At 40.0% G+C, this 25,323-nt stretch overlaps 1 protein-coding gene across 1 annotated transcript in view; it reads left to right on the forward strand.

Annotated features, from left to right (window-relative positions):
* Positions 1–15,685: 15,685 nt before the first annotated feature.
* Positions 15,686–25,323, forward strand: part of LOC142451639 (pregnancy zone protein-like) — a 76,740-nt gene continuing 67,102 nt past the window's right edge. The window contains exons 1-7 of the mRNA XM_075553358.1: positions 15,686–15,768; positions 17,875–18,070; positions 19,288–19,432; positions 19,585–19,637; positions 20,166–20,186; positions 22,841–23,009; positions 25,073–25,157. Of these exons, the coding sequence (XP_075409473.1) occupies positions 15,686–15,768; positions 17,875–18,070; positions 19,288–19,432; positions 19,585–19,637; positions 20,166–20,186; positions 22,841–23,009; positions 25,073–25,157 (752 nt within the window). The remainder of the gene's footprint in view (positions 15,769–17,874; positions 18,071–19,287; positions 19,433–19,584; positions 19,638–20,165; positions 20,187–22,840; positions 23,010–25,072; positions 25,158–25,323) is intronic.

The following is a 25,323-nucleotide window of genomic DNA, read 5'->3' on the forward strand; positions in this document are numbered from 1 at the left end:
TTTATTCACTAGCCCATCTATCTTTCCCTATGCAGTCAGTCTCAATGAGTTCAGGTTTGTGTTGGGTTTTTTCTCTCTTTCTTCTTTTTCCCTCTTCTCTTCTCTCCAACTCTCTCCAATCATTCACCACTACTGGCTTCCAGGTCATTACCCTCTGCTTAGGGCAAATCAACTCAAATAGCAGGAGGAACTCCAGCCTGCCCTCCGTGGGAGTGCTGTACACCACACAAGGGAGCTGGGACAAACATCTACACCGCACTACACTGCTGAGGAAACCTCCGTTGGACCTCTAAGTGTGGGGTCCTGGTTTACAACTGCCGGCACCAGCACCATGACAGGCCATATAAAACCAAAGTCTGGGGCAGGCTTAAGCTCTAATTTCAGATTCCTGGACACTGAGGTAATTCTGTCAGAGAAGGCATCACCTGTCCCAGACTGACCAGTAGGGAGCAGTGACCACCATCCCCCAATTGACCAGTCAAGAGAATACACGCAGAACTACTTGCCAACCACCACTGGACAACGCTGATGCCAGAAGTTTTCTCCAATAAGTTTAAAGAACAGCAACACTGGACTGCTCCCTCCCTCCCCTCGTCCATGGCCCCATTAAAGCTCAGGGAACAAAGAACTCGGGGCTGATTCCCTTCTGGACGATACGTCCCGCTGCGCTGGGCAGTGGAGAGAAGGAGGCCCTAGCTCGAGCTAGCAAATAAACTCCTTTTGTGGTGTTTGCATCTCAACTGGTCATAATTCTTCTGTGTGCCCAAGGTGAGCTTGCGTTCCCTTCCCCAATCTAACATAAGGTGATCTCATCAACTAGGGCAATTCTTCCCAGCATCACTGGGTCCCTATATTAAAAGGGCACACCAACCTGTCATGGCGTGGCAGGGACTAAAGTCCTCTTGCCCCACATTCAAGCAATCAGGGATCAGCTAGCTCTTTATCCTTTATTTCCTTCTTCTCTCTCTCCTCCCTCGTTACCATCACAGCAGATCTTAATGAACACAGTTGGGGTTCTGTCCCCTTCTTTCCCTTTCTTCTCTTTTTCTTTCTTTCCTCTTTCTTTTGTTGTTCTCTTGGCTTTTCTCTCTGCTTGTATGATTCTCTTTTCTACCTCTCACTCCTTTCACAGGCCACTGCTGATTCCCAGACCCCTGCACTCAGCCTAGGGCAACCCTGTCCTCCCAGTGGGCAGCCTGATCCCTAAGACAGTGCAGCACACAGGACGAGTCAGTGCTACGCACAGCACAGCACGGGGTCAGCTACTTCTTTATCTTATTTTAAAATTCTCTCTCCTCCTCTTTTTTCCCTTCTTTTTCTTTCTTTGTGTTCTTCTTTCGCTTTTTCTTCTTTTCTCATCTTCTTCTAGCTCTTCTCTTTCCGAACACAGTCTCAGCAGATTCACTTCTCCTGTTTTGTTGTTTCCTTTTCTTTTTTGTTTTTTATTGTTTTCACTTTTGTTTGCTCTGTGCATTTTAGTTGTGTGTGTGAGTTGGTGTCCGTTTGCGAGGCATTGATGCTTCAGGCTGTGTCTTCTTTTTCTCTGTTTCCTCTCCTTTCACACTCTTGCCTGTCACAAGCCACTAGCAGCCTCCAACCCACTCCCCTCTGCCTAGGACAAGTCTGATTGCCCAACTGGGGGAGCTCCCACCCGCATTTTTTTGCTTGGCAAGCAGCTGGCTAATTCACACTGGTCCTCTTCCACACACTAAGCAGCAGGGAATTCTCCCCTACAAATAGTGTGGGCATCCCCAGCCTAAATACCAAGGCCCTACAAGTGACTGGGAGAAATGCCTGACCACCACTGGTGGGGCTCCATGCTACTGTGGGAACATCCACCCCGTCTCCAAGGCAATATCTCTGTCTACGGTAATTCCGCTGACAGCTACAGAGTTCTACACCAAGGAGGGTATACCCACATGCCCTCCTCACACTCCAGTTGCAGAGGAAAACCCCACAGGCCAGCCGAGGTGCTCCTAGAACCGTGAAGCCTACTTAGAGATCGGCCAGGGAAGCAATGCTCTCGAGGGCCAACTACAACTCAACCTGTGTTACATGAAAGGAATATCCAACACACATTCCAAATAATGGAATACTGGAAGGCTAGGATAAGAGTGAAACCACAGGAAGATATAGCAATAGCCTGACCCCTCAGTACATCTACCATCAGGAAGTTCATAGAAGTATTTATATGAATCCCCATAGAGAGAGTCCAGGGCTCTTTGACTCAGGAAGATGGCTCCAGGCTCCTCTAAAACAACATGTAAACAGCAACTAGTACTAACAGCTTCAACGAAAAATCAGGAGAAACAGAACACAATACCAGAAGAAGTCATGAACTTAACGATGGGCATAGAAGAAGCAGATATTGACCTTCCACAAAAAGAAATTTTCAAAAAGCTGCTAGAAGTCACAAAGGATATGAGGGAAGCGATACATTATAAAAGATGAAATGATAGACGAGATAAAGGCAACGCATCAAAGGGAAATACAAGAGTCAAGGGATGAAATAAAAAAATCAAGTGACAAATTGAAAGAGCTTGCCAATAGACTTGAGGAGGCAGAGGATCGCACCGGTGAACTAGAGGATAGATAACCAAGCAGACCTCAGCAAACAGGAAAAGCAGTCAAACAAGACAATCAAATTAGCCAAAGAAAATTTGAGAGCCATGTCTGATTCTTTGAAAAGAAACAATATTAGAATAATTGGACTACCAGAACACGATACAACACAGAAGTCAACAGCGAAAATAGCAAGGGAATTCTTAGAGGAAATCTTCCCCAGCTTAATAAATGAAAATCTGGCAACCATTCAAGAGACTAAAGGAACACCAGCCAGACTGACTCCCAAGAAGAAGTCACCAAGACACATAATTGTCAAATTATCCAACTATGAGAAAAAGGAGATCATGAAAGGAGCTAGGGAAAAGCAAACAGTCACATATAAAGGTACCCCAGTAAGAGTATGTTCATACCTATCAGCAGAAAAGATGAAGAAGAGGAGGGAATGGAGTAACATATTCCAAAAATCAAAGGAAAACAACACAATCCCAAGAATACTTTTCCCAGCCAAAGTATCTATTAAGATAGATGGAGAAGAGTCTTCCCAGACAAGAACAACCTCAAAGAATACATAAAAAGAGCCTAGACCTACAAAAGATCCTTCCCAATCCAATATGGGCAGAAGATCAACACTCACCGAAGACAAATAAGAGACTATCACATAGAACAACTCCACCCATAGGGTGACAAAGAGAAAACAGCCCCCAGGATAGCATCAGCTCAATAGTGGAAAGAAGGCAAACATAAACCACACACAAAACACAAGCGGATAAGATAGGTACATGGGAAAATATCCAACATGAAAGGTACAAGATGACATCATGGAGTCCACAGATGGATATAACACAGAATACCAATGTCCCGAACTCAGGCATTAAAAGACTGGCTCGGGAAACATAACCCACCAATCTGCTGCCTCCAGGAGACTCATCTCAAGCTTGCAGACAAAAACAGGTTGAGAATTAAAGGCTGGAGAAGAATATTACAAGCAAATGGTATTGCAAAAGAAGCAGGGATAGCGATCTTAATATCTGACCAAATTGACCTCATGTTACAGGCCATAACAAGAGACAAGGAGGGGCACTATATAATGCTCAAGAGAACAATAGACCAAGAACCAGTGAGCATAATATATATGCACCTAATGAGAGACCTGCAAAATTCATAAATCAAACACTCCAAGAGATGAAAAAGAGATCACAGGCTCAACAATTATAGTTGGTGACTTTAATACACCACTCTCTAAAAAAGACATATCATTGGGAAAGAAACTCAACAAGGAGGCTACCGATCTAAATAGCACAATTGCATGACTTGTCTTGATAGATATTTTCAGAGCTTTCCACCCACAGGCAAAGAAAATCACATTCTTTTCAAGAATACGTGGCACATATTCAAAAATAGACCACATGCTGGGACACAAGTTGAACTTGAGTAAATTCAAGCACTTAGAGGTTATACAGATATCTCTCTCCAACCACTGAGCCATCAAGCTGGAAATTAACAGAAAGACTGTGAAAAAAAAACACAAGAAAAACAATTGGAAGATGAATAATTTCCTATTTCAAAAGGAGGGAGTATTGACCCTGATCAATGATGAAGTCAGGAAGTTTCTAGGAACCAATGAGAACAAAAATACGACATACCCAAACCTGTGGGATACAGGAAAGGCATTTATCAGAAGAAGGCTGATAGCAATAAATGCACACATTAATAAAGAAGAGAGACTTGTGGATGATATGCTGACACAAAACTTACACCAATGAGAGCAGAGTCAGCAAAACAACCCTACTAATAGCAAGAGGATAGAGAGAATAAAAATCAGAGCTGAGATACAGGAGAGGGCAAACAAGAAAACTACGGAAAAATTAATGCTGCTAAAAGTTGGTTCTTTGAAAGAATTAGCAGAACTGATAGACCTCTGGCAAACCTAACCAAAGAAAAGCAGGAAAAAATGACATTTGCCGGGATAAGGGATGAAACGGGGGACATTACAATGGACCCTAATGAAATCCAAAGGATAATTACACAGTACTATGAAGGTCTATACTCTAACAAATTCAACAATTTGGAAGACATGGAAAAATATTTGGAAACAAAATCCCTCCCTAGATTATCCCAGATAGATGTCAAGAACTTCAACAAACCCATAGCAATGAAAGAAATAGACAAGGTAATCAAGGGATTACCAACAAAAAAAATCCCCCGGGCCAGATGTATTCATTCACAGGAGAACTCTACCAAACATTGAGGGAAGAACTGACACCAGTTCTATACAAACTCTTCCAGAACATAAAAAAGAGAAAACTCCCAAACCCTTTCTATGAAGCTAGTATAACTATGATATCTAAAGTGGGAAAAGATGCCACAAGAATCAATAACTATAAACCAATATCCCTAATGAACATTGATGCGAAAATCCTTAACAAAATACTGGCCAATAGAATACAAAAGCATATTAAAAAATAATTCACCATGACCAAGTGGGATTCATACCAGGGATACAGGGATGGTTCAACATATGAAAGACCATCAGCCTTATTCACCACATTGTCAGGAAAAATTATAAGAATCAAATGATAATATCAATAGATGCAGAAAAAGCATTTGACAACACCCAACACCCATTCCTGTTTAAGACACTCAAGAAGATAGGAATAAAGGGAAAATTCCTCAAGATTAAACAAGTCATATATGAAAAACCAATAGCCAACATGGTAGTTAACGGAGAAAGGACTAAAACAATTTTACTGAAAAAGGGGACCAGACAAGGATGCCCCTTGTCCCCAATCCTGATTAACATCGTACTGGAGGTCCTAACTAACAACATAAGACAAAGAAAAGATATTAAAGGTATTCATCTGGGGAAAGAAGAGGCAAATTATTATTATTCACAGACGATATGATTCTATATATTGAAGATCCCTTAAACTCCACAAGCAGAGTGTTGGAAGCAATAGAGGAATATGGCAAAGTGGCAGGATACAAAATCAGCAAACAGAAGTCTATTGGACTGCTGTACACATCAGACAAGACCACAGTAGATTCTATTAAAAAGGTAGGACCCTTCAAAACAGCCAAGCACAAATTGAAATACCTAGGGATATACCTGACTAAAAAAATGAAAGATTTGTATGAGGAAAACTATAAGACACTACTATAAGAAATCAAGAGTGACCTCAACAAATGGAGAATGTCAGTTCTGCCCAAGGCACTATATAAGTTTAATGCTATCCCAATATGAATACCACCATCCTTCTTCAAAGAAATGGTAAAACAGATTACCAACTTCATATGGAGGGAGATGAAGCCCAGAAATAGTGGAGAACTCTTCAAAAAGGACAAAGTGGGAGGGCTTGCTCTACCTGACTTTAGCACATACTATACACACACAGTAGTCAAAACAGTGTGGTACTAGTTTAACAACAGATATTCAGACCAATGGAAAAGAGCTGAAAAGACCCAGAAATAAAAACATCAGCATACAGGCAACTGATTTTTAATAAGGGCCCCCAAAAATATTAAATAGGAAGCAGATGACATCTTCAATAAATGCTGCTAGAAGAAATAGATATCTACCTGCAGAAAAATGAAGCAAGACACTTACCTCACTCCATGCGCAAGAATAAACTCTCATGGTGGATCACAAACCTTGAGATAAAACCCTAAACAATTAGGGGCATTAATGAGGGAATTGGGACAAACTGAGAATCTTGGCACAGGGAATACATAGGCTATCAGAAATAGGGAAGGATACAAATACAGAGGAGTCACAAATAGACAAGTGGGAAATACTGAAGATAAGACACCTGTGTACATCGAAAGAATTCACCAAGAGAGTAATAAGAGAGTCCACTGACTGGGAAAACATCTTTAGCAATGACACATCAGACAAAGGCCTTATTACTAAAATCTACAATATTTTGCAAGCTTACAATAAGAGAAAATGTAATTGCCCACTGAAGAGGTGGGCAAAGGGCCAGAACAGAAGTTTCACAGAATCTGAAATCCGAATGACCAATAAACATATGAGAAAATGTTCCTGATCATTAGCCATAAGAGAAATGCAAATCAAAACAACTATGAGATACCACCTAACATCCTCAAAGATAGCCCAATTTAAAAAATCAGAAAGCAACAAGTGCTGGAGGGGCTGTGGTGAGATAGGAACTCTCATCCACTGCTGGTGGACCTGCAAGTATATACAGCCACTATGGAAATAGATTTGGTGATTTATCAAACATATGGAAATTGAATTACTATATGACCCAGCAATCCCCCTACTGGAGCAAGAAGAAAAAAGAGGCAAGAAACAAACCATAGCCAGACATCTGTGCTCCAATGTTCATTGAGGCACAGTTCACAACACAAGGAGTTGGAAACAACCCAAATTTTCATCAACAGATGAATGGATTAAAAAACTGTGGTATATACATACAATGGAGTACAATGCATCACTAAAAGGCAGTGATGAACACATGAAGCATACCGCTGCATGGGAAGAACTGGAGGAAATTATGCTAAGTGAAGTAAGCCAAGCACAAAAGGACAAGTATAACATGAATCCTCTGAGGTAAATATATATATATATATATATATATATATATATATATATATATATATATATATATATATATATATATAACAGAAAGGTAAATGCAAAAGGGACACAGGGAAAAAGCTACTGTATACAAACACACCAGGGGTGAGGTCCAGGTAATATGGCAGGGGCCAGACCAAATCCAGGGGTACATATGGTAGCCAACTAAAAAGGGGCGGGAGGGAGGAAAAGGGAATTTAAAAAAAAAAGATGGATGATGGGGAAATAGGGCACTGACCCACCCAAGGGGAGGGTATTGTTTGTATCTCCACCGGGAAAGAAGGGACCAGATATAAAGCCAGTGCTAGATGAATGCAGTATGCAGGCAAGGAGTGAGGAGTCAGTGGAGGGGCCTAAGGGCTCGGCCCCCATACCAGCTACTTGTACAATTGCCCCTCCCCACAGAAAAAAATTTACTTGAGATGACGGAACTGAAGCTGCAGCTAGGGGAGAGGGGCATGTCTGATCAGAGCAAATGGGAGCAAATGAAGGGGAAGGAAGAGAGAGTGGAACACGTTCTGGCCCATCAGGCCTAGAGGACAATATCCCCGCTTTGAGCAGCCAATGCAGAGTGGACAATATGGCTGATCCCACTACGAGACACGCCATCCCTTTATGGCTCAGGGCCCACAGGGGGACAACACTGGAGACTCAGTGTTGGGACTGGCCTAGGGGGACAACACTGGAGACTCAGTGTTGGGACTGGCCCAGACTGACCCTGTGACACTGAGGCAAACCACTAAAAGTATGCGGCAGAGCAACTATAGGAGCAGGGCAGGGAGCCCGTGAGGAAGTACAAAGGACAGACTGGGGCCAGAACATGGTACCCCATCGGACCTGACTGAAGGACACACCTAGAGATAAAAAATCAGAACTTGATCTATTTACAGGTTTTTCTTGCTTTTTAATTTTTTTTCTTTTAATGAATTTATTCTTCTATTGGTAATTGGTTTTCTTTTTTTGTTGTCATTGCTGTATTCTCATTCATCACCTATCTTGCTAATGGCTTGATTTTTGGTGCAGATTATTATCTCTACAGATCTATCTAGATAAGATAGGCTGGATGACTAGTCTGGAGAAGAAAACAATGGGATCAATGGTTCTGGGGGTACACAGGAGAGGGGAAGGATGGGGTAAGGAGGTGGTGCTGAACAACCCAGGGACAGGGGAACAACAAGTGATCCAAAATCAGTGGCAAGGAGGGTGTGAGAAGCCTGGTAGGGATTCAGCCAGGGCAAGGTAATCAAGAGAAATTACTGAAACACAAATGAAGGCAGAGCATGATAGTGGGACAAGAGGAAAGTAAAAGGAAATAGAGGAAAGAACTAGGAGACAAAGGGTATTTATAGAGGTCTAAAGACTGGAATGTACATATGTAAATATATTTCTATAAGAGTGTGGGGAAACAGATCTATGAGCATATATTTATAGGTTTAGTATTAAGGCAGCAGATGGACATTGGGCTTCCACTCAAGCACTTACTCAATGCAAGAATACTTTGTTCTATTAAATTGGCATTCCAGGATGCACACCTTCCCGACATGATTGCTGAAGAAAAATGTGTGCATAAGCAAATGTGGTGAAGAAAGCTAATGGTGCCTGGCTATCAAAAGATATAGGGTCTGGGGTCTTAAAGTCTCGAAGATAAACAAGTGGGCATCTAGCTGAGATGCAACAAAGCCTACATGGAAGAAGCACACCAGCCTGTCTGACCACGAGGTGTAGAAGGGACCAGTTATCAGACATCAAAAAACTAAATAGCATATCATTGGGTGGCCACTTTCCTGATGCTATCACTGAAGACAAACGTGTGCATGAGCAAATGTGGTGAAGAAAGCCAATGGTGCCCAGCTATCAAAAGATATAGATAGAGTCTTGGGTCTTAAAGGCTTGAAGATAAACAAGCTGAGAAGCAACGAAGACCACATGGAAGAAGCACACCAGCCTGTGTGACCATGAGCTGTCAAAGGGATCAGATATTAAGCAAGCAAAGAATAAAAAATCATATCATTGTTAATGTGGGTGAGTGCAGAGTGGGGACTCAATGTCCATCGGTAGGCAAATGGAAAACCCCTTACTGAAGGTTTGTGGGGAGGAGATGAGCCTGTCAGGGTGCAAGGTAGCAACAATGAAACATATAACTTTCCTCTAGTTCTTAAATGCTTCCTCCCCACACTATCATGATCTGATACCAATTCTACCTTACAAATCTGGTTAGAACAGAGAATATACATTGGTACACATAGCAACTAGAAACACAGGGAATCCAGGACAGATGATTCCTTCAGGACCAGTGGTGATGCCTGGAGGGTGGAGGGAATGTGGGGTAGAAAGGGAGAACTGACTACAAGAATCTATGTATAGCCTCTTCCCTGGGGGATGGACAGCAGAGAAGAGGGTGGGGGAGACGTCAGACAGTGTAACATATGGCAGAATAATAATAATTTGTGAATTATGAAGGGTTCTTGAGGTAGGTGGGAGTGGAGAAGGAGGGGAAAAATGAACAGCCAATATTAAGGGCTCAAGTAGAAGGCAAATGTTTTGAGAATGATGATGGCAACAAATGTACACATGTGCTTGACACAATGGATGGATGTATGGATTGTGATAAGAATTGTATGTGTCCCCCAATAAAATTATTTTTTTAATCTAGAATTCCATATGAAACATTGTTGACAATTATTGAGTCTATTTTCTTAGGTGCTGTGATGACCTGCTTTTGTAGTAATTATGGTATTTCCATACTGCATTTCTGATCATTCCTTTTCCAGGTTTTTTCCTTGCTTATATGAGCATTATTTTCACCTGTAAATAGCACCTAACTATTATATTTATTCTTTTGACAAATATTTACTGAGTTCCTTTGAAACTGGCCTATCATTGATGACTGGAATTTTATTAGCATATTTATAATTTATGTAAATACAATGGATTTCTACTATTAAAAGTACAACAAACCTGACATTTAGCTTTGAGTTTGATGTTAGGCTAAAATCTGGCAGTCAGACTCAGCTCTCATCTCAACTAGAAGTTCAACAAAATTTCTTAATTTTCTAAAATCTTGCACAATCAATTTACTCAGAAAACTCTCTGTTTTTATGGATAAGATTTCTTAGTGTCTATATCTATAAAAATAGAAACTAGAATATCATAAAATGGAAAAGAAAAGTGAGAGCAGCTAGCTCTTGTACCATTATAACAGTAAGAAAAACTCATCCAAATATAAACAAGTGGATTTGAATCAAGGAAGCAGGGGGAATGCACAATTCATTTCTTTAAGGAATGCTTTTCAAAATGCTTCTCATATTTACTATTGAATGCTGCAGTAAGTGCATATGCATTCATTAAGTACTACACTGATAATAATTATAGGGTTAATTCAATCCATAAAAATTATGTTAATACTTAGAATTTCACAGGCCCTCACTCACTGCCATCAAGTCAATGTTGACTCATAGTAACCCCCTGTTGGTTTCTGAGACTGTAACTCATGGAGCTGCTGGTAGCTTTGAACTGCGGATCATGCAGACCGCAGCCTAGCATGTCACCACTATGCTACAAAGGCACAAGAACATTTTTTAATAAATGTAAATAGCTTCAGCTGAAAAATTGTATAAGGGAATTATCGAAAAACTATATTAAAACATGAAACACTAGGATAAAATTACCTGAGAAATAAGAGTAGAAAGACAAGATGAAGAACAAGCAAAAATATACAAACTTTCCCACTTAGGTTCGGTATGTTAAATTACATTTAACACATACTATTATTTAACATAAATTTAACATTGTGTTAAATTATTTTAACATCTATTAAATTAATGATGATGGACACCAAATAGTTGCAATATTTGTATTCCAGTGGATATGTTCTGAAGAACGCACAGTCTTGGAAAGCCACAAGGGCAACTCTACTCTGTTCTATAGGGTCACTGTTAGTCTGAATTGGCTCAATGACAGTAACTTTTGGGGGAGGAGAGGTTACTTTTAATTTATAATGTACAATTTTTTGTGATCTTGCTCACAATGACATAGTGTAAATGTTGAGTTAAATATGTGAGATTTTATATGGTTATTAAAGCGCTTCTAGGGAACACAGGAAAATGTGAGAAGTCCACACGAGCTTAAACGCCTCACTGACGGTGCTGGGAAAGCGTTGCTCCTCCTCAATGCTGTCATGTTGTTAAAATATTTTTTGATGATAAAATATTGGTAGCACTTCGGATTTTTTCTTCTATTCCAGAATTTCAAACGATGACAATGGGTCTAGCCTTTGCCAAATACGGAGTTAGATCGTAATTTGAAGCCTATGCTAACAATAAATGCTGGCATATCAGTTCCTCTCGAAGGAATCATGATTAGGTGCTCCTTGACAGAGTGAGAGAGAAATGGGGGACAAAACTCGAAATCATAAAAGTATTAGGCTTATTGATTTGATTCAGACTGGCGGAACCCCTGAGACTATGGCCCTTACTCATTCTTCAAGCCTGGAATTCACCCCATGGAAGATCTCTCAGCTAAACAGTTCACTGGCCTGAAAAGCGAGTGATAATACCAGGGAGGCGTGTACGTGTTCCTTAGAACAATCAACCAAAGCTGACCCAAGGGGCAGAATTTGCCCAGGACAAAGTTCAGAAGGCATGAAGGAATTGGAAAGGACAAATGAAAACAGCAAACACAGGAAAATTGGGAAGAGTGCTGTTGCAATGTGGGAACTGCAATCAATGTTAATGAAACACAATGTGTATTAATTATGTAATGGAAAAATAATTTTCTCTGTAATCATTCACCAAATATTTAACAATAAAGAGAGTTAAACTATAAAACACTTGCAAATGGCCATCTAAATGATAAGTAAGTTTGTAATAGAATCCTGATGTTCTAGAACTATTCAAAATCAGAATGAATTGAAATGATTGGCTTGAAATAATTTTTAAACTTAAATCTCAAGTCAAAATGACCCTTAAAAGTCTGCCATGACACAAATAGTAAGTTAGCTTTAATTAGTACTCTTTTCAAGAATTTTTTTAAATTTATTTTAACAATTTATTGGGGCTCATACAATTCTTTTCACAGTTCATACATATACATACATCATTTGTATAAAGCACATCTGTACAGTCTTTGCCCTAATCATTTTTTTCTCTTTTCTTCTTTTACATTTTATTAGGGACTCATACAACTCTTACCACCATCCATACATATACATACATCAATTGTATAAAGCACATCCATACATTCCCTGCCCCAATCATTCTCAAGGCATTTGCTCTCCACTTAAGCCCCTTGCATCAGGTCCTCTTTTTTTCCCCCTCCCTCCCCATTACCCCCTCCCTCATGTGCCCTTGGTAATTTATACATCATTATTTTGTCATATCTTGCCCTATCCGGAGTCTCCCTTCCCCCCTTCTCTGCTGTCCCTCTCCCAGGGAAGAGGTCACATGTGGATCCTTGTAATCAGTTCCCCCTTTCCAACCCACTCACCCTCCACTCTCCCAGCATCGTCCCTCACACCCTTGGTCCTGAAGGTATCATCCACCCTGGATTCCCTGTACCTCCAGCCCTCATATGTACCAGTGTACAGCCTCTGTCCTATCCAGGCCTGCAAGGTAGAATTCGGATCATGGTAGTTGGGGGAAGGAAGCATCCAGGATCTGGGGGAAAGCTGTGTTCTTCATCGATACTACCTCACACCCTAATTAACCCATCTCCTCTCCTAAACCCCAATATGAGGGATCTCCATTGGCCGACACTTGGGCCTTGGGTCTCCACTCTGCACTTCCCCCTTCATTTAATATGATATATATATACATATACATATACACATACATACACACACTTATATCTTTTTTTTTTTTTTGCATGATGCCTTATACCTGGTCTCTTGGGCACCTCGTGATCGCACTGGCCGGTGTGCTTCTTCCATGTGGGCTTATTTGCTTCTGAGCTAGATGGCCGCTTGTTCACCTTCAAACCTTTAAGACCCCAGACACTATCTCTTTTGATAGCCTGGCACCATCAGCTTTCTTCACCACATTTGCTTATGCACCCATTTGTCTTCAGCGATCCTATCATGGAGGTGTGCAGTCAATGATATGATTTTTTGTTCTTTGATGCCTGGTAACTGATCCCTTTGGGACCACTCGATAACACAGACTGGCGTGTTCTTCCATGTGGACTTTGTTGCTTCTGAGCTAGATGGCCGCTTGTTTATCTTCAAGCCTTTAAGACCCCAGTCACTATCTCTTTTGATAGCCGGGCACCATCAGCTTTCCTCACCACATTTACTTGTTCACCCACTTTGGCTCCAGCCGTTGTGTCGGGAGAGTGAGCATCATAGAGTTCCAATTTAATAAAAGAAGGTATTCATGCATTGAGGGAGTGTTTGAGTAGAGGCCCAAGGTCCTTCCGCCACCTTAATACTTGACCTATAAATATAGACACATAGATCTATTTCCCCATCCTCCTATATATATTTGCATGTACATGTCTTTGTCTAGACCTCCATGAATGCCCTTTGACTCCTAGCTCTTTCCTCCATCTCCCTTGACTTTCCTCCTGCCCTACTACCATGCTTCATCGCCACCTGGGCTAGAGTATACCTCTTCTCTAAGCAACCTTACCCTTGATCATTTCCCACCAGGCCTGCCACTCCCCCTTCTCTACCATTTGGGGTCCCATGTTTTTCCCTTATCCCTGGGTTTGTTAACACCACTTCCTTCAAGAATTTTTAAAAAATATTCTTATGAGATGAAATCGACAGATCTATCGTGGGAGGTTGGATGAGAGTTCGGGATGGTGAGTTAATGTTAATGGGGGTGGAACAATTTGGAAGAGAACAATGAGATTGATTTCACAACTTGAAGGCTCTAAACAATATCACCAAATTGTACATGTACTATGTATGTAAACTTTATGCATATTTTACCAAAGTATTCATTCAGTAAGCATTTGTGACGCTGCTGGTATTTGAAATACTGGTCTTACCACTTCTAGCATCACAATGTGAAAGCCACCAGAGAGCTGACAGACAAACAGATCACTGGTGCCATGTAATGTATCGTTATGCTTTATCTCACTATGTGTGGCAGTTTACCACGCAGTTTATTTGCAATGTTGGAAATTTAATATCTTGGATATGTGTACTTTTGCAGCTCAACCCGGTTGTCATGTTCGTTAGGTCCACTTCATAGTCACTTGTTTAGATCAATTTTTAAAATGATGTCAAAACTTATGGTGCCTCACCTCAGTTCACAGGTGATCCCAATAAAATATTCTTGTCCACAGAAGTGCTGGTTTCTATTCATATCTTATTTATAGCTGAAATCCATTTTTTTTCTGTTTAAAAAACACACACACCTCAACTTTCTGGGAACCATTATAATAGTGTGGATACTCATAATGTTATTGCATGGTTCTTTCAAAGTTTCTGATGTGTATAAGTTGAATTTTAACATTCCAATATGCCTTGTCAAGCCAAAAAGGATGATGAATCACTATAGACAAAATATTTTATAATGCCGAGGGTAAAAACAAATAAAATGTTCATTATAGCTTGATGCAATTGATGTATGGATTGTTATGAGTTGTAAGAGCTCCAATAAAATGATTTATATTTTAAATGTTCTTCATTATAAAATCTACTTATAGAAAAAATAAGGGAATTGCCTTTGTATTCTAGGGTTGACAGAAATAACAAAGACATGTAACATGGGTTGGTATATCTTTTTCCTTTTAAAGGACAAGAAAAGAATAGGTATAAGCAACAAAAATTAAGCCTCTACCAGCGGTTCTTAGCCTGTGGGTCGTCACCCCTATGAGGGTCGAACGACCCTTTCACATGGATTGCCAGATTCAAAACAATAGCAAAATTACAGTTATGAAGCAGCAATGAAAATAATTTTATGGTTGGGGGGTCACCACCACATGGAGTTAGCATTACAAAGGTTGAGAGCCACTCAAGCAGTGGGAAAATTTCCTTTGAAGTTAGTTTGTTTTAAATTCTGCGATAAATTTCATAACTTTGTTTCATTAAATAACCATTTAAAATGAAGCCAGAAAAAATAAAAATAAAATGAAGCCAGGTGGATATGTGTGATGTTCCTTTATCTGCCACGACTTGGGGTATAGTGTCTCTACGTCACAATGAAGTCAGAGAGAAATGAAGTCAAGGACACTACTGATTTCATCAAAGTATATAGTTTGTTTCTTGTCTATTTAAAACTATTTAAAATGCTACCGAAACTTCTAATTAGTAACACTATCCAACAGTAATCTCGCAGTACTGTTGTTCAAACATTTGGACCACTTGATAAAGTCACTGCAGTATTTCTGATGGTCAACGAAATAATGTGGAATTGATTTTTGAATACTGGAAGTGGTTAATATTTTACGAAAAATAAGTGGTTGTCTGTTTACTTTCCCGGTCCATTGGGTGAAATAAAAGTCAGCGTATCTGGAGCAAGAACAGAGTTCAAGGAATAGGGGCACAGACTCCCATTCCCCGCTGTTTCTCTTCACATCATGAGGAAAAACCAGCTGCCAGGGGCAGTCTTGGTTCTACTTTTTCTGCTCCTTCTCAGAGATGCTGTAGACACTGCAGAACCGTAAGCAACATTTCCAGAAATATCTATTGCCCTCTTTCTTTCTCATTGTATTATCTGCTTCTTGATCCCCCCTTTTATATATTTTCTGATTTCTTATGAATCTGTCATTTAAAGGGGTTGGTCACTCAATTGCTCTTACCCAGGTTGAAGAAAACCCAAGATAGTTGTTCTTGCATTGATTCAGACTCTCCGGTTGTGATCCACGTCTGTCAGAGGAGACCCATAGGCCTTTCAGTGGCTGGGTTTTAGGAAGTAGATCACCAGGCTTTTGTCCAGGGGCCTCAAATCATACAACATTCAGGTAGAGGGCAATGATATCGGTGAAACATTCACCAAATCGATATGTTCTCAATTGGCTCCATCAAATGGGCTGCAGTCTTTGGCCATTGTAAAGTGACCGAGGTATTGAGCTTTCCTCAAAGCAGAGATGGCTCATGCCACACAGACAAGCCAGGTTTTATGTGCTAACTCACTCATTCCTTCAGCAATCCAAAGGCAAAGCACTGGCCCTGCCATCAATATTGCATAGTAAAGAAGATAGACTACACAAGGGATAAGTCTCTAAATGTCCAGACCCCTGTCATCTGTTGTTGTTGTTGTTGTTGTTGTTGAGTGATGTCGAGTCTTTTGGGACTCACAGTGACCCTCCATACAACACACTGAAACCCTGCCTGGTCCTGCACCATCCTCACAATCGTTTTTAGATTTCAATCAGTTATTGAAACCACTGCCATCTAATCACTTCTGACTCAGCATGACTACACAACAGAGTAGAACTGTCCCTTTCGGTTCCCCAAACTATAAAACTCTATGGAAACAGAAAGCCTCAGCTTTCTCTGGTCGTTAGCACCCCAGCACATAGCAAACTACCACCATGGCTCCTGGCAACAGAAACAGGCATTGCAGGATTCTGTGAGAATGTTCACAAGCTAACTCTTCTTGGGGCCTGACGCAAAGTTAGGGGAGGCATCAAAGTCTATACACCCAGTGAACTGCGTTGGGGCTAAATGTTTAGAAGCAAATAAAGTGCATTTCCATATACAGCCTATTTGGGTGCTTATGAGCTAAGGGCAGATGTCCTGGTGACACATTGATGAAAGCCATTGACTCTAACTGAAATGTCAGGGATTTGAGCCCACCAGTGATGGGGGCGAAAAAACAATGAGCAGTTTGCTCCTTAAAGCTTTACCACCTAGGAAATCATATGGAACGGTTCTACTTTGTCCTATAGAGTTGCTATGTGTTGGAATCAACTTCACTGCAAGGAGTTAAAGTCAAAGAGTGACATAGAAGGGCCTGGGGGACCTCACCGCTGTGAAGTCCCTTCATGTGTGTTACAGAGTAGAGCTGTTCTATAGGGTTGTCGTGGCCATCTATCATCCATCGTTACAGAAGCAGATAGCCTGGCTTTTCATCCAAGTTGCCACTAAGTAGATTGCAGCTATGCTTAGATAAGGAGTTGAGCACAAATTACTTGCACCCATCTGGAAACATGGAGGGTGGAATTTTAGGCTGGGGTTCTATGGCAAAATGCCTTGTAAATGGTCGCCTTCCTTTGGCTTGGCCGCCATCACTGGAGAGTGAAAGACGAGTCAAGAATTAGCATTGTGTTTGAAAAGCAGCTGGAATCGTCCTCCCTCGTGTATTAGATACGATCTCTCTGATGCTTCTTGAGCCCAGGGGATTCATGGCATCGTTCATGTAGAACCCCAGACCACATGGAGTATTTGAGGAGATTCGGACTTTCAGTGGCAATGGCTGGATGAATTCATATTTTATTGTTGTTACTCAGAACAGGAAAATCATTTCTATCCAAAATTTATCATCATTCATGGATTGGTTGCCCATGATGATCAACAGGCTTTTTACTATTATGATACCGCCTGGTTCCACAACAAAAGGAAACCATATTGAGGTTTAATTTCTAGGTGAGTTGCTTCAGAGTTGCTGAGAGCTACCTGCTGCTCTTCCTTCCTGTTGAAATTTGGCTCTGCTTATTCACATATCTTTATGTTAGGCGACAATAGGAAGATTGTCTAGGAAATGACCATCATAATAATGTCATTTATACCCTCTATGGCTGATACAGACCCCTGTTCTCCACAGACACTACGTGGTACTGGTCCCATCCCAGCTCTATTCTGGGGCCACTGAGAAGGCCTGTGTTATGCTGAAAAACCTGAATGAGACTGTAACGGTGACCATAACTATAGAATATGGAAGACAAACCTGGGACCTGCTCAGCAACCCTGTGGCAGAAAAGGCCTCTTTCTTCTGCCACCCCTTCTCTGTGAGTACTTCTGTGGAAGGGTGGCGATTGGTAGAGAAAGGGTATCCTAATTGATGCCTTATTTCTGATCCCAAAAAAAGCCAAGGAAGAGAAAATGAGAATTACAGAGGGAATTCCAAATTAGATTCTAGAAATGAAAGTTCTACTGAGTGTGTTAATATAATATTTACAAACAGATCTAATACAACAGAGGACATGTTGTGATACTTAGACAAGTTTTTTGTTTGATCTTAAACTTCACTGGTAAATAATGTTTGTGCTATTATTCCCATCTTACAGATAAAACCATTGAGCTGTGTTCAGTGACTTTTCTAAGGACCCGTAGATGCTTGAGAGTTGATGGATTGTCTCTATAGCCTTGTATTACTTAGAGTATTAAATGTTAGTTAATCATGTTGGCTTAGTACCAATAATGATGTCAGTATGCAAAATCTCGAAAACAAATAAGATGAACAAAGAAGAATGGAATTCGAGTGAGAATATTGAACATAAAATGGACTGCCAGAACTGTGATCAAATCTGTCTTGCAAGAAGTATAGCCAGAAAGTTCCGTAAATGGGGGAATGGTTAGATTTTGTCTCATGTACTTTGGGTTACCAGGAGGGCCCAGGGCCCAGAAAGAATATCATGCTTAGTAAAGTAGAAGTGCAGCAGAAAAGAAGACCCTCAAAGAGGTGGATTGATACCATGGCTTCACTTCAATAATGTGCTCGAATATAGCGATGATTTTGAGGCGGGCAAACACCTCAGCAAGGTTCTTTCCTGATGTACAGAGGGGCTGTATGAGTCAAAACTGACACAGGGCACTTAACAGCAACAATGTGTTGCTGACAAATGGAAAATAAATCTGAATAAATGGAAAATAAATCTGAAAATAAATCTGACAAATGGAAAATAAATTTGCTGACAAATGGAAAATATAAAAATCTGAAAATAAACCATCCTTGTTGTGAAGATGTAGGCCTGTTTCCTTCACTATTATGATTGGATTGAAGAATTAATTCATTTTACTGAAATGATTTTCCCTCTTTAATTAAATCAACCAATTGTTACTGCTTGTTACATGATCAAAATAACCAATTTATAAAGCAAAGAACATATTCTTGGACTTGTCCCCTGCTAATTCTCATGGGACTAACCAGGTTAACTGAGGAAATCAAGTAGAATGAGACATTCTCATGTGGATCTGGGCAGATTCTTCAGCCCATTGTCTTTTACAGCTTCCAGAGCTCCCGACTTCGGTGGCATCTATTACTGTGCAGGTGAAGGGGCCGACCCACCATTTCAGAAAGAAGAAAGCAATAGACATAAAAAAAATAGAGAACCTAGTCTTTGTTCATACAGACAAACCGATCTACAAACCAGCACAAACAGGTATAAAAAATCTAATAAGTAAGAGAAACTGTAAGGGCTGTGGGCCTTTTATAACTTTATTCTACGGTCATTGAAATCCTAGCATGTGGCAATGTATGACTCCCTGGGTTTCCAATGGAGGGACTCATGGACCAAATTCTTGTGTGTTTCAGTGAGATTCCGCATTGTCTCTGTGAATGTCAATTTTTACCCTTTGGATGAAATGGTGAGTCTCACCACAGTAGAGGAGGTTGGAAGAATTGTCAAAAATTTAAGTTCTATTCTTTTGGAAAGACTGAGGCCAAAATATGAGATATTTGAATCTGTTGCAGATGTACGAGGGGATAACTAAGTTCAGGATCAAGACAATTCACTAACACCATTCTTAAAAAACACTCTATTGAAGTTGCTTAAAGTATAACTTACCTCCTTAAATATCCCAGCTATTTTATTGAACAAAAGAAAATTGCATTGAATTTCTGTCAGACAAATATTATCAACAAAACAAACTTACTTGAATCACTTAAGCATATTATGATTCCCAAGTCATACATTATATCACAAAAGGAAAGTTATGACTTCGTAAGATGGGGCTCCCACACTAAGTGTTGTGAACCAAACAGGAGGGACATTTCTTTGTTTAAACAAAAAATAAAGATATTTACTTGCTCTAGATAGCTTTGTCCCTGCTGCCACCATCGTTTTCTCTTCCTAAGTTCCATCTCTGACATACTATGTCTTTCTTTCTTTTCAGTTCCCTGTGGTTTATATTGAGGTAGGTAATGCATTGTGTGTTGCAATTAGAATGAGGACTTACAAGTTATATTAAATCATCCCTCTCCCTCCCTTCCACACAATTTCACAAAAATGAAGCAAATACTATTTTCCTGTCTACCTTAAATCATCTGTAGATATCAATGAGCTATAAACGAAGGACCAAAATCCCCTAATAAGATCCTGTTCAGAGACTTCAAGGATAAGTCAAAAAATATTGCTGTAAGGGTACCAGTTCATACTGATGGCTGCAGACCAGTTCTTTCAGTAACATGCTTGTTTCACTTTCATTAGGACGCCTTCAGAAATAAATACAACCAAAGCAGAGACTTCGGAAGAAATCTATTGGACCAGTTAAATTCAAGGCACAGAGGTCAGCTCAGAGGGTTCTAGCAACTTTTTTTTTTTAGGGAATTCCAAAGTGATTATCTTGATAGATTTCCCCCAAAGGACACAGAATGATCACAGAAGCTTTTTATGAAGAAATTTAAAGAAAATTTAAAACCGCATTTGTGAGAGGAAAAACAAATGGGAAAATTGCACCAAGGAAGAGTTTACCATGACTGCAGTGTAGCTGCTTGTTCTTTGAGAGTAGTAAGGGCTGTTCTGGAAGAACATCATTGGGGAACATTTTAAAAATCATTTTATTGGAGATCCATACAGCTCTTATCAGAATACATACATGCATCCATTGTGTCAAGCACATTTGTACATTTGTTGTCATCATCATTCTCAAAATATTTTCTTTCTACTTGAGCCCATGGTATCAGCTCCGTGTTTTTCTCCTCCATCCCCCCACCCCCCAAGATCCCTTGATAATGTATAAATTATTTTTTTTCATGTCTTATACTGACTGATGTCTCCCTTCATGCACTTTTCTGTTGTCCATTGCCATAATGTAGATCATTGTGATTGGTTCCCCTTTCCTCCCCCCACTTTCCCTCTACTCTCCTCATATCACTACTCTCATTATTGGTCCTGAGGGGTTTATCTGTCCTGGATTTCCCGTGTTTCCAGTTATTATCTGCATCCATGTACATGCTCTGGTCTAGCCAGATTTGTAAAATAGAATTGGGTCATGATATTACAGGTGGGGAGGAAGCATTAAAAAACTAAAGAAAAGTTGTATGTTTCATTGGTGCTATAACACACTGTGACTGACTCATCTCTTCCTTCTAACCCTTATGTAAGGGATGTCCAATTGTCTACAGATGGGCTTTGGGTCTCCACTCTGCCCTCACCCTCATTCAAATTGATATGATTTTTTGTTCTGGGTCTTTGATGGCTGATACCTGATCCTATTGACACCTCATGATCACACAGGCTGGTGTGCTTCTTCCATGTGGACTTTGTTGCTTCCAGCTAGATGGCCACTTATTTAGCTTCAAGCTTTTAAGACCCCAGATACTATATATTTTGATAGCTGGGCTCCATAAGCTTTCTTCACCACATTTGCTTATGCACACATTTTGTCTTCAGCGAGCATGTTGGGAAGGTGGGCATTACAGAATTTTGGGATATTAGAACAAGGTGTTCTTGTGTTGAGGGAGTCCTTGAGTAGAGGCCCAATGTCCACCTGCTACCTTAATACTTAACATATAAATATATGTACATAAATCTATTCCCCTATCATTTTTAAAATATATCTACATATATACATGCCTATATTTAGACCTCTATAAATGTCCTTTGCCTCCTAGTTCTTTCCTCTAGTTCCTTTTACTTTCCTCTTGTCCCACCATCATGTTCGGCCTTCATTTGGGTTTCAGTAATTCCTCTTAGCTACATTGCCCTTAATCAAGCCCAACCAGGCATCATGTGCGCTCCTCGCCGTCTATTTTAGATCACTTGTTGGTCCCTGGTCCCTGGTTGGTTGACACCTCCCTACTTTCCCCCACCTCCCTCTCTCCTGTCCTCCCCCCAACCACCCCCAGAACCATCCATCCCATTGTTTTCCCCTCCAGATTGTTTATCCCACCTAACTTATCTAGATAGACATACAGAGACGATAATAAGCACAAAACCAAGACAGAGCAAAACAAAATAAACAACAACAAAAGAAAAGCCTATAAGTAGGTCCTGGTCTCTTTGTTGATCATTGGGGAACCTTATCTCATTCATTCTATAGCCCTGAACTTGTCTCATCCTTTCGTTCCTCAAACTCAATGAGCATTGAAAGGAACATGAGTGGAGTCCCTCAAGAATGCCCAAACTACCATTTTGTTGTGTAAATAAGAGCAAAGGGTTCTTGAAAGATGAGTTAGAGAGACAAAAACCCATCACCTTCAGAAATGCATACACCTCAATGAAGGAAATATGAAGAAATAATAGCTTCACATTTTGATTTTTTGTTTAATAAAGGACTCCCTAATTTCTGTAGCAATACTTTTTGACTTACCCTGGTGTATTTGACCCAAAAGGGGAAACATCATTTTTAAAAGATGGGCCAGTGTGGAATAGTATCTTTAATAGCTTGTATCTTATAAGGCTATTGTCCAAAACCCAGCATAGAATTCCTAGAAAATTTGGATGAAACCTTTTCGGTGTAAGTTAACCAAGCATCTGTAATGTAATACCCAAGGCCATTCCTACCTAATAAGTTTCCACTCCCTCAAAAGTTCATTTCAATTACTTATGTGGACTTTTTACCTATAGAACCCCAAGAAGAACAGAATTTTCCAGTGGCAAAATATCAGATTGCAGGGGGGGCTCACCCAGCTCTCCTTCCCACTCTCAGAGGAACCCATTCTAGGCCCTTACAAGGTCGTCGTACAAAAGAATCTGGAAAAAAAAATAGAGCACCCCTTCGAGGTGCTAGAATATGGTAAGTATTCTTCATGTACAAATAATTAGTGATATCACAGTAATTATAATTGAATACTGTTACATAGAGAAGGCCAGAAAAGTGTAAGTTCCAATATTAAAAATTAACAAGTCTTATCATTTGTCTAAATATTTGCTAATCAATTTTCATGTTTTGCTATCTCATGTATTTCTTACTGCAGTCCTTTGAAGCAGAATGAAAACTTATAAGTTCCATTGAATTGCCACTCTCCTGTCCTCCCATACCATTTCATAAAAACTATTTATTTTTATTACTTTCCCATCTATCTTACATCTCTTGTAGAAATCAATAAGCTATAAATGGAACAAGACTTTCTAAGGTGATACTGTTTGGTGACTTTAAGTATGATTACATTTAACCTCAGTTTACTAATGAGCAAATCAATTCTAGAAAAGTTAGCTAACTTGCCAAAATCTCACAGTCGATAGGAAGCAAGAGATATTTGAATAGGTCCATTCGACCTTATTCAAACACAAATTGTTAATTGTGAACTATCCACATTTCTGTTGATTTATAACAGAAGGAACTTCTTCCTGAAATTACCTAGTATATGCCTATAGCATCTATCAGCACTACTCCAATTACAGTAATAAGGCACATTGATACCATTAGCTCTCAGTTATGTGGAGATTCAAATGTACATTAAATATTTTAAGCTATGGTTGAAGAGTCCTATCACAAAAACATGAGTCCTCAAATTTATTAGAACAAAAAAATTATGAAATACAAATTTATAGTAGGAATAACACCTTAAGCAAATGTGGATGAAACTAGTCCAGCAGGGACAATGGATAGATCAGAGAAAACTTACTAACCAGTTCCCTTAAACCATTAGTAAACCAGAACCAAAGCAGATGCTAAGTAATCAAGTGTGATGCACGACTACCCGTGTATCAGAATAGTACTATGATACCTAGGGGTTTTTTTTTACACCTTTTTTGTTGTTTGGGTTTGTTTGCTTTGTTTTTTCAATTGTTTTATTAGGGGCTCATACAACCCTTATCACAATCCATACATACATCAATTGTGCCAAGCACATTTATACATTCATTGCCCTCATTATTCTCAAAACATCCGCTCTCCACCCAAGCCCCGGGCATCAGCTCCTCATTTTTTCCCTCCCTCCCTGCTCCCCACTCTCTCATGAACCCTTGATAATTTAGAAATTATTATTTTGTCATATCTTGCCCTGTCCGACATCTCCCTTCACCCACTTTTCTGTTGTCCGTCCCCCAGGGAGGAGGTTAGATGTAGATCCTTGTAATGGGTTCCCCTTTTCCAACTCTCCGCCCTCCTGGTATCGCCACTCTCACCACTGGTCCTGAAGGGATCATCCGCTCTGGATTCCCTGTGTTTCCAGTTCCTATCTGTATATATTTTTTCTTTTGTTTTTCTTTTGTAGTATTTCTCCAGCAGTTTTGTTTTGCTTGTTCTGTTTTTCGAAATAGTTCTCCTTGAGTACCTTTGGGTGGACTCAAACGTTGAACTCTTTAATTAACAATCAATATATCAACAATTTATACTACCTAGGGACTCCCAGTCATTGGCAGGGATGAATAAATTACAGTTTGTAAGGACCATGAGAAAGAAACCAGGTACCTTCAGAGAAGACAACAAAGGGAAGAATCCACAAAAAACTGTTATTTATGCATAGTGACCACTTCACTAGATCCAGAACCAAGTCGATGAAGGGCATGGAAACCGTTCCGCATGAGCGTTGGCAGTTGGGTCAGGGAGAAACAAAGCAAACAAATAACCACAACAAAAATGGATGCTGAGAGAGAACCTATTAGTTTCTCTCTGATGCTCTTAAGAGACTAATGGTACTCCTCTTCAGCAATTTGTAGGAGAATCTGGAAAATGTAGGATCACTTAAACCAAGTTGACATAATACAAACTGCCATGGTAACGAGTGGCATCTACTTGGTCAGTAGTGTACCTGATATTCTTTGTGGCAATGGAAATCATTTCATGTGACTCTATGTTAGAAATGTATAATACTTTCAAAAGCCTCACCTCTTATTCATTTTTGTTGTCAACAGTTTTGCCCAGATTTGAGGTCCAAGTGAAATTACCTAATACAATTGGTTTCCTAGATGAAGAATTTGAAGTATCTGTCTGTGGCCAGTAAGTTGCATTTTCCACCCCCACCCCCCATATCATTTCTGTTTCCCTATCTGTTTCAGAATTTTTATCTCAAATGACAGTTATTTGACTTTAAAGTACTCAAAATAGCTTCCAAACTTGCCTGAGTCTAATGCTAGCGAGAAGTGGTAGCCTATAACCCTTCTAT

This window comes from Tenrec ecaudatus, chromosome 6 (assembly GCF_050624435.1).
Source record: "Tenrec ecaudatus isolate mTenEca1 chromosome 6, mTenEca1.hap1, whole genome shotgun sequence".
NCBI classification, from domain to species: Eukaryota; Metazoa; Chordata; class Mammalia; order Afrosoricida; family Tenrecidae; genus Tenrec; species Tenrec ecaudatus.